This window comes from Ricinus communis, unplaced genomic scaffold (assembly GCF_019578655.1).
Source record: "Ricinus communis isolate WT05 ecotype wild-type unplaced genomic scaffold, ASM1957865v1 Ctg18, whole genome shotgun sequence".
In the NCBI taxonomy this organism is placed as follows: Eukaryota; Viridiplantae; Streptophyta; class Magnoliopsida; order Malpighiales; family Euphorbiaceae; genus Ricinus; species Ricinus communis.
The window spans coordinates 32,501-42,500 of record NW_025963452.1 but is presented as its reverse complement, the minus strand read 5'-3'; the positions used below and the strand labels follow the sequence as shown (position 1 = coordinate 42,500).

The following is a 10,000-nucleotide window of genomic DNA, read 5'->3' as shown; positions in this document are numbered from 1 at the left end:
CTGCCGAATGGCCTGTTCTCCTCGGTCAGAATAGGCAAGCAAATTCCTTCCATTAGAACCGTACTTGAGAGTTTCCTACCTCATACGGCTCGGCAGTCAATTCTTTTGGTGTCCCATTTTTTTTCTCGAGTTAACCAAAAGGGGTTAATTACATTACATGAGTTTCAAACTGGAATTTGGATGAAAAATCAGTTTTATCTTTTCTCCCACCTTCAGAAGAATAAAGCGCAGACCTTCTACTATCGTTAGAATTTTCTGAAGGTAACTATCTCAGGTTTTTATATAGAAATTTATATAGAATCTTTGAAAAGACCTTCCCTCATAAGAAAGACTTACTATCTTTGGGATCTGATGCTACACCGCTGCTCAATACTTTAGGGGATCTACTCTTTTACAGAAGTTGATTCCTAACTTTTGTCTCATATTATGACATAAGTAAGCAGGTTATTATTGTATCGTCCAAAAATCTCGCTAATTGATCTTTACGATGCTTCCTCTATCAATTAGATCCTTTATCCATAGAATAAAGTATCTAGGCATATTTTTTTCTTCATATTTTGACTTTTATGAAGTTGCTTTATTTTCTACAGCTGATAAAAAATCGTTGTTTTTGACAATGCATATGTAGAAAGCCTATTTTTTCCTTTTTTCTTTTCTTTCTATAGTGGAGATAGTCGCACGTAATGACAGATCACGGCCATATTATTTAAAGCTTGTGGTAAGAAGGGGTTTCGTTCTAGTGCCCGAAAATAATATTCCAAAGCTTTTGTATGTTCTCCATTACTTGTGTGAATAAGGCCTATATTATAGAGTATATAACTTCGATCATAGGGATCAATTTCTAGCCGCATAGCTTCATAATAATTCTGTAAAGCTTCTGCATAATTTCCTTCGGATTGGGCAGACATCCGTTACGGTCGTCATTCGATTCAAAGAATCTCCGTTCCAGAACCGTACGTGAGATTTTCATCTCATACGGCTCCTCCCTTAATGTGCATAATGAGAATAAAACGTAGAATAAAAGGGGAGTGAAATATTCTCATTATGAACTGAAACAAGACTAGTGTTTTTACAAGAAATCTCTAGCCAACCTTCCTGCAAAGATCTTTTCTTAACATCAAGCATGTTGATACTAGAGAAAAATATAATATTAAGCTAACTCCAACAATTTCTTTGTCCTCAATCTTCCCTTAATTTCTAGGAATTAGTCACTTCAACAGTCTTCGATGGTTATACGGGTATCCAAAGTACGAACGAGATGGATGTTTGTTGTCCCAACCATTCTTCTTAGTCCCAATCCCAATAAAGAAAGGGATAATTTCTAACAAAGTTTTCGTGTTGTTGATTCCTAGGCGTAGTGTTTCTTCCTCTATGCCGCCTATTGGTACTAGTGGGGTAGGGTTAACCTGCACTGCAATACAGAACCCATAGTCATAGGTGTAACCTTACGTTCAATGCTAGAATTCACAATTGGAAGCATCTGAGGCTGCATTAATCAGGGATACCCGACAGGAAGGAATTATTTTATTTATAAACTTATAAACTTCACCTTCAACAAGCGTAGAGTTATTTCAAATCTTTCTATCCCGACTAATGTGTCTTTCTCCTAAGACTTGAGCGGTAAATAAAAAAAATCAAATCCACACCATCTCTGTAATAAGTAAATGCCTCTTTTTCTCCCGAAGTTGTCGGAATTATTCGTAATAAGATATTGGCTACAATTGAAAAGGTCTTATCAATAAAATTTCCAGTTATCCGGGATCTAGGCATAAGTAGCAATCCATTTTATAATTTCTTTTAATTACCTCTCATGAGAAAACGATCCCACAAAAAAGTAGTTGTACGGTACAAAATAACATAAAAACAGATCGTTCCAATCCAATGATTTAAGCCGGTATAGATATCAAAAAAAGACGGAAGGGCCATCTTTACAAACTTCACAAACACGAATAGATACATATCTTTATTGCTTTTAAGAAAGAGTTTTTCACAAAAACAAAAAAAAATTATCTTTATCCCCCAATTTCGAAGGAAAGTTCTTTATTTGATTAAAAATTTTCTATTTTTTCTATTTTTATTAGTTAGAATTGATTGTACGTACCATACCTATTCAACAATCTAATATGAATGACTCATGATTCACTCAGGTTCGGGGCCATAATCATTATGTAGGAGAGATGGCCGAGTGGTTCAAGGCGTAGCATTGGAACTGCTATGTAGGCTTTTGTTTACCGAGGGTTCGAATCCCTCTCTTTCCGTACCTTCACCTAATTTATCAATGTTACTGACTGCAATGTATCAAATCCCATAACAATGGATACCTTTATTCCAACAGTTAGACCTTTCCTTGATATAGATTCTCTATTCCTAATTTCTGTGGTACAAAAATACTGGAAAATTGGAAAGGAATGAAAATATCCCTATATATCTATGATATATGAATGGGAGAAAACCCCCCGATCAAACCAAACCCTTACTTTCTTTTTGTTTCTTTACTTAGGCGATAGGGGGCAAAATTATCCAAACCCTTGTTATTTTAGTTAGAGTTAAGTCTGACGAGAATAATATTCTACCACTAGCAATTCGTTTATTTTCAAGCCGATCCATTTATTATCTATTATTTGATTGACCAATCCTTTATATTGAAATGGGTCAAGAGTCAAATGTTTTGGCAATTCCTCCTGGGGGGATGACTCAAGATAATTTTGAATCATAGCTCTGGATTTTTGTTCATCCCTCGCTGTAATAATATCTCGGGGTTTGCAGCGATAACTTGGTATATCTACTATACGACCATTAACTAAAATATGTCTATGATTAACTAATTGGCGGGCTCGGGGAATAGTTGACGCCATACCCAATCGAAAAAGGATGTTATCCAAACGCATTTCAAGTAATTGTAGTAAAACCTGACCTGTTGACCCTTTGGCTTTTGCGGCGATACGAACGTATTTAAGTAATTGTCGTTCTGTAAGACCATAATGAAAACGTAATTTTTGTTTTTCTTCTAAACGAATACGATATTGAGATTTTTTACCGGGCGTGATTGATTTCTAAGATCGCTCCCAGCCCTAGAGCCTTTTACTAGTGAGTCCCGGTAAAGCCCCCAGACGGCGTATTTTTTTTTGAAACAGGGCCCTCAGTAACGTGACATAAAAACTCCTTATTTTACTTATTTTATTTTTATTGAATTTTCAAAAACCTAAATTAAAACTGAACTACTGAACTAAAGGATAAATATGATAAATGAAACAAAATCTACTGAAGTAGTATACTACAAAGAATAATGAGATGGATTGTATCAATATCCGGACCTTTTGTATATATACCAATAATGTATATAGAAAAAGGTCCTTTTCATATTCTTGATTTGTTCTGCAGAGATTTAACTACTCTAACTTTGAACTTTTATTCATAATTTGAAGTTCCTACCACATAATAATGGGTCCCCCCTTGGCAAAGGGAACGAAGCTTTCAATATTCTTTGATTTCAAAAGGCATTATCAATTATGTAAAAAATCAAACAAATAAAGAAAAGCCAGCTATCGGAGTCGAACCGATGACCATCGCATTACAAATGCGATGCTCTAACCCTCTGAGCTAAGCGGGCTCACATAACAGAAATTGTACATGCATAGGAATTTAGTAAACTAGTAGAATCTTGGCTATTAACTTTTTATTCTTTTCATTATTAGTTATTCATACTTAATATGAATATAGAAAAAGAAAAAATATAGAAAAAGAAAAAGAATCGACCGTTCGAGTATTCAAAATTGCACGAGAAGAATGAGAGTAAGAGAAGTATATATAATAAATGTGGTATATATACATCTATATTGAATTGCGGATAGAGAAATGATAGAATCCTTTCTGATTAGACTAAAGAAGGATTTCTGATAGAGATGAAGAAGATAGACAAGAAAAAAAGAAGAGGAAACACTTTTTATAGTTATAGCAATTTTTATAGGAATCGGTATCTAATACTTCAACAGTTCCAATAGAATGTAAATGAAAGGCGGGTAATAATAAGATTTGAATCTCAAAACAAAAAGGGGATATGGCGAAATTGGTAGACGCTACGGACTTAATTGGATTGAGCCTTGGTATGGGAAACCTACTAAGTGATAACTTTCAAATTCAGAGAAACCCTGGAATTAAAAATGGGCAATCCTGGGCCAAATCCTGTTTTCGAAAACAAACAAAGGTTCATAAAGACAGAATAAAAAAAAAAGGATAGGTGCAGAGACTCAATGGAAGCTGTTCTAACAAACGGAGTTGACTGCGTTGCATTAGTAAAGTAAAGAAATCCTTCCATCAAAATTCCAGATTCCAGAAAGGATAAAGTAAAGGATAACCATATATACATACGGATACGTACTGAAATAATATCTCAGATGATTAATAGGGGGCCGAATCCGTATTTTTTATCTTTATATGAAAAAAAAAAAGAATTGTTTTGATTTGAATTGATTCCAAGTTGAAGAAAGGATTGAATATTAATTGATCACATCATTCACTCCATAGTCTGATAGATAACTGATTAATCGGACGAGAATAAAGATAGAGTCCCATTCTACATGTCAATATCGACAACAAGGAAATTTATAGTAAGAGGAAAATCCGTCGACTTTAGAAATCGTGAGGGTTCAAGTCCCTCTATCCCCAAAACAGGCCCGCTCGACTCCCTTATTATTTTTATCCTATTCTCTCTTTTTGTTAACGGTTCAAATTTCGTTATCTTTCTCATTCATTCGATTCTTTCACAAACATATCCGGGCTGGATTTCTTTTCACAAGTCTTGGGATAGATATGATATACATAAAAATGAATATCTTTGAGCAAAACAAGAAACCCCCATTCCAGTGGAAAATGGAATGATTAACAATCAAATCATTATTCGGGCTGAAATTTACTTTTACGAAGTCATCTTTTTATTCGTTTTTTAAAAGATACAAAACATTCCGGGTCTGGATAAGACTTTAGAATACTTTTTCGTCTTTTTTTTTAATTGACATAGACAAAAGCCGTTTAGTAAAATGAGGAAGACGACGCGTTGAAAATGGTCGGGATAGCTCAGCTGGTAGAGCAGAGGACTGAAAATCCTCGTGTCACCAGTTCAAATCTGGTTCCTGGCACATGATTAATTTGTGTATGAGTATCTATTCTACAACTATATCAAATTAATTGATATAGATCTGATATAGATCGACATACATATTCATTAATAGTATAGATCATGATATATACTTAACTTATCCATCTAGATGTCTGGAGATATAGCCTTTTTAGATGAGTAAAGCGTTTATGTTATAAAAAAGTATGTAAAAAAAAATTAGATTATGTTTCCTCTTCTTTTTTATTTGATTTGTTCATAATTTGTCTCCCCTCGATCAAAAAGAATGTTAATACTTCATATAGACTCGAAAAGTTAAAGTCACTTTAGTTAGTTAAAAGACCTAAAAGTCTAGTCGATAGGAGTTGAGGAGTGGAAATACCCAAGATTCGTCTCAGATACAATATAAATAGAATCCGATCCTCTTTCATTTCTTTGTATTTTATTTCATATTCTTTTTCTATTTCTTAATTCCCTCCTATGTTATGTGACTTTTTAGAGCTCATCTAAGGGATGCGCGCGGTACAAAGTTCATGATGCAGAATTCGTTTAGTTCATCCTATTAACTCGACTTGTCAAAAATCAATATCTTCAAAATTTGAGAATTCAACGAATCCCTAATTGTATTATTTTTTTTGATTTAGTCTATCCATATCCATAATAATATGAATGAAACTTCAATGACTCCGTTGATCTATAAGAGAGCGTACAAATAGTCCTTGAATATTTGTAGTTGGAAGACTGAAGATTAGTTTCTTATTATTCAATGAGCATCTTGTATTTCATAAAAATTAGGAGCAATATAATCTTTACGTAAGGGCCACCCTATCCAACTTTCCGGCATTAAGATACGTTTCAGACGCGGATGATTATCATAAAGGATTCCCAACATATCATAAGATTCCCTTTCTTGAAAATCCGCACTTTTCCAAACCCAGAAAACAGACGGAATTCTAGGATTCTTCCTTGGGGCAAATACCTTTATACATACTTCTTCTGGTTGATCTATACCATACTCTATTCTCGTAAGATGATATACGCTAGCTAACAGCCCGCCCGGCGCTACATCATAGGCACATTGCAACCGCAGATAATTGTAACCATATACATATAAAATGACAGCAATGGAATGCCAATCTGCGGGCTTTATTTGTAAAGTCTCTATTCCTTGGTAATCAAAACCCAAAGATCTATGAACCAGTCCGTGTTTGACTAGCCAAGCAGACAAACGACCCTGCATCTTTTTTCTCCCTTCCGCATTTTTATTTGTATAATAATTTTAATAATTATTTTTTGTATAATATAAGTATTTCACATTCACGATGAAATTTATGAAGATTGGTTTGCCTTTTTTGTTATTCTGTACAAATGGGCTCTTCCTCTAATTTACTAATTCGTGGGACGATACTGACCTTTTTTATATTTGAAAAATGTTTCAGGAGGGATCTTTGGAAGTAGACGGTGGTTGATATAGTAATCCTTGATCATAATTTCCAGTATGAGTAGCGCGTTCAATATTAAACTTGTGATTGGTAGTAAAACACCGATTCCCGGGTTGAGACCTAATTCGATCTTCATAAATTTCTCGAGATAGTTTTTACGAAGTTTTGTTATAGCATCTATAACCGCCTCCGGTTTAGGTGGACAGCCCGGCAAATAGACATCTACAGGAATTAGCTTATCGACTCCCCGAACAGTACTATAAGAGTCGGTACTGAACATCCCCCATGTAATTGTACATGCCCCCATAGCAATAACATATTTTGGTTCAGGCATTTGTTCATATAATCTCACTAAAGAAGGAGCCATTTTCATGGTTACTGTGCCGGCTGTTAAAATTAGGTCCGCTTGTCTAGGACTAGATCTTGGTACTAATCCATAACGATCAAAGTCGAATCGTGAGCCTATTAATGAAGCAAATTCAATGAAGCAACAACTGGTACCATAGAGAAGTGGCCATAAACTAGAGAGTCTTGACCAATTTGAAAGATCATTTGATGTAGTTGAAATAACTGAAATTTGAGTTGTTCGATCAAGTGAGGGAAACTCAATGGAATTCATAACTGTCTCAATGTTATTTTTTTTTTTCATTATTTTTGCAGAATATTCAAGGCTAAGACCACTCTAATGCTCCTTTTCTCCATGCATAAACTGAACCAACTATTAGGATAAGCACGAAAATTAAAGCTTCTATAAATACGGATAACCCCAATACATCGAAACTCATTGCCCATGGATAAAGAAAAACCGTTTCAACATCAAAAACAACAAAAACTAGAGCAAACATATAATAACGGATTCGAAATTGTAACCAAGCATCGCCCATTGGTTCTATCCCCGATTCATAACTAGAAAGTTTCTCCGGCCCTTTGCTAATTGGGGATAAAACTCCGGAAATTAGAAATGCTAAAATAGGAATAACACTTGATATTATTAGAAATGCCCAGAATATATCATATTCGTAAATCAGAAACATAGGCGCACTCCTATGACTGCGGAAAATATATTAGATTAGTCAAGTCGAATTGGAATGAATTCCAAACTTATCCATAATCAGTTAATCGAAACAACAATTTATTTTGATTCAATCACCCAGTTTTCTTTGTTTGCTTTGGTACATGTTTCGTTTCAAGATTCATTGGCTATAATTTTTACATTATGTTTACTTCTTTCCTCTCGCCTTTTCTTTTCACTTCACTTTTGATTCGCTCTAAAAAGGGGAATTCAAAGGGAATTCTCAATTTTGTTTTTTTGTTTAGAATTTCTAAATTCTATTAGAAATTTTATTTTTATTTATATTTTTATTTAAAATTTTTTCATTTTTATTTATTTTAATTTTGATTTGAATTTTCTTTATTTTTGTTTAGGGCTATACGGACTCGAACCGTAGACCTTCTCGGTAAAACAGATCAAACTGATTATTATCAAAATGATTCGAACTTTTTCAAAGACCCAACATGCATTTTTTTGCATTGGGCTCGTTCATTAACTGATATAAATAATCGGTTAGTCTACCATAATTCTCTTGGCAGAAAGATAAGAGGATGGCTCCACGTGCTCTGATTTATGGATTCCGATCCGAGAGCACTACCAAAGTGTTTCAAAGAAGGGTTATCCTGACGTAGGTCTGCTTTTGGCTTAGATTAACCTAAGTTAAATGGAATCTCCATCGCCCCGCTTCTGCTTAAAGAATCAAATATGAAACTTCATACACCTTAAAGTTCATAGGATGGGACGAAAGAGAATTTTTTGAGGTCCTTATACTCATTATACCTAGCATTGAATAGACTGGGTATTCACCTTATCAAGGTCTTAAATCAATGATGGGTTCTATTGGAGTGTCTGCAAAGGCACTTAAATTGGACCGAACCCTTTGTGTCAGGCTATTGTTCTCCTGTTCCCTAAAAGTAATGGAGTAAGACATCGACTTCTCAATAAGTCTTTTGATTACATGATGGACTCCCTTGAAAAAAAAAGCATTGGCGCGCGTGTAAACGAGGTGCTCTACCTAACTGAGCTATAGCCCTTGTGTTTGTGATACATATTTTATCATGTCAATAATTTCTTGTCAAGATGAATATTATATGATCCAGCATCCTATTCTATTTCTTTGATCTCTTTGATCGGTATTGCTTATTTTAATCGGTATTGCTTATAAATAATATTCCATTTATAATTAAAATTAATCGTCGATGCGACGGATTATATTTCTTTATCTTTGGGATGATAAATGACCTACTTAACTCAGTGGTTAGAGTATTGCTTTCATACGGCGGGAGTCATTGGTTCAAATCCAATAGTAGGTACAAATTATTAGATATCAGAATCAATGCTATCTAATAAATTTTTTTACCCACCTTAGTTTAGTGATTTTTGATCTTTTTCGTTCCATTCTATTTCATTTTTGAATTGAAAACAAATTTGTTGTATTAGAATCTGATTATACTTATGATTCTATTCAATTGGCAGAATCAAAAAAAAAAATAGGGTGTATAAACAGAACTTCTGCTTATACAGAAGTTCTGCTTATTATTCGGACGCACCTACTCTACTAATTATTTATAGTTACGAAATCACATTGATAGCCTCTACGCGTGCCCTAGCTCGTCTGAGAGCTAGATTTGCCTCAATTATTTGTCTCCTGCCTTCCGCCTTTCTCAAGTTAGCTTCTGCTATTTCAAGATTTTTCTGAGCTTCTTGTGGATCAATGTTACTACCCTTCTCTGCATCGTTTACTAAAATAGTAATCTCATTATTGCCTATTCTAGCAAAACCGCCCATCAGAGCCATCGTTAACCATTGGTCATTAAGGCGTATTCTCAAAATACCGATATCGACTGCTGTGGCAATAGGCGCATGATTTGATAATACGCCAATTTGTCCACTATTAGTAGATAAAATGATTTCTTTCACTTCTGAATCCCAAACAATTCGATTTGGGGTCAGTACACAAAGATTTAAGATCATTTCTTCAAGTTGTTCTCCATTTCTAAATTCGTAGCCTTCGCAGTAGCTTCATCAATATTACCTACCAAATAAAAGGCCTGCTCAGGTAGACTATCTAATTCTCCGGAAAGGATCAATTTAAATCCTCTAATAGTTTCTGCTAAACCGACATATTTCCCAGGGAACCCGTAAATACTTCTGCTACAAAAAGGGTTGTGATAAGAAACGCTCAATTTTTCGTGCTCTTGCTACAGTTAAGCGATCCTCTTCGGATAATTCGTCTAACCCAAGGATAGCTATAATGTCTTGAAGTTCTTTGTAACGTTGTAAAGTTTGCTTAACTCTTTGCGCAGTTTCATAATGTTCCTCACCAACGATCTGAGGTTGGAGCATAGTTGACGTTGAATCTAAAGGATCTACTGCTGGATAGATCCCTTTAGC

General features: G+C 34.6%; 2 protein-coding genes, 3 non-coding genes and 1 pseudogene across 5 annotated transcripts in view; 2 read left to right on the top strand and 4 right to left on the bottom strand.

The window, feature by feature from the left end:
- The window catches only part of LOC125368771, a 3,654-nt pseudogene extending 3,399 nt beyond the window's left edge, over positions 1 to 255 (bottom strand).
- A 1,916-nt stretch (positions 256 to 2,171) lies between these two features.
- Positions 2,172 to 2,258, top strand: TRNAS-GGA. The gene has a single exon. It is a non-coding gene; the product is annotated as a tRNA-Ser (tRNA).
- Positions 2,259 to 3,536: 1,278 nt separating this feature from the next.
- Positions 3,537 to 3,610, bottom strand: TRNAT-UGU. Its single transcript has one exon. It is a non-coding gene; the product is annotated as a tRNA-Thr (tRNA).
- A 1,412-nt stretch (positions 3,611 to 5,022) lies between these two features.
- LOC125368783 (NAD(P)H-quinone oxidoreductase subunit K, chloroplastic-like) lies at positions 5,023 to 7,219 on the bottom strand. The gene has a single exon (XM_048370338.1). It carries the CDS (start codon positions 7,202 to 7,204, stop codon positions 6,503 to 6,505), a length of 702 nt encoding a protein of 233 aa, XP_048226295.1. The 5' UTR covers positions 7,205 to 7,219; the 3' UTR covers positions 5,023 to 6,502.
- TRNAF-GAA lies at positions 5,063 to 5,135 on the top strand. The gene has a single exon. It is a non-coding gene; the product is annotated as a tRNA-Phe (tRNA).
- Positions 7,220 to 9,374: 2,155 nt separating the features above from the next.
- Positions 9,375 to 10,000, bottom strand: part of LOC125368781 (ATP synthase subunit beta, chloroplastic-like) — a 1,706-nt gene continuing 1,080 nt past the window's right edge. Inside the window, 3 exon segments of the mRNA XM_048370337.1 lie at positions 9,375 to 9,740; positions 9,743 to 9,769; positions 9,772 to 10,000. The exon segment at positions 9,772 to 10,000 is cut by the window's right edge and continues 1,080 nt beyond it. Coding sequence (XP_048226294.1) covers positions 9,577 to 9,740; positions 9,743 to 9,769; positions 9,772 to 10,000 — 420 coding nt within the window. The 3' untranslated portion in view covers positions 9,375 to 9,576.

Coding starts and splice junctions, on each gene's coding strand:
- LOC125368783 (XM_048370338.1), bottom strand. CDS start 7,204: ATGAAAAAAAAAAATAACATTGAGACAGTTATGAATTCCATTGAGTTT.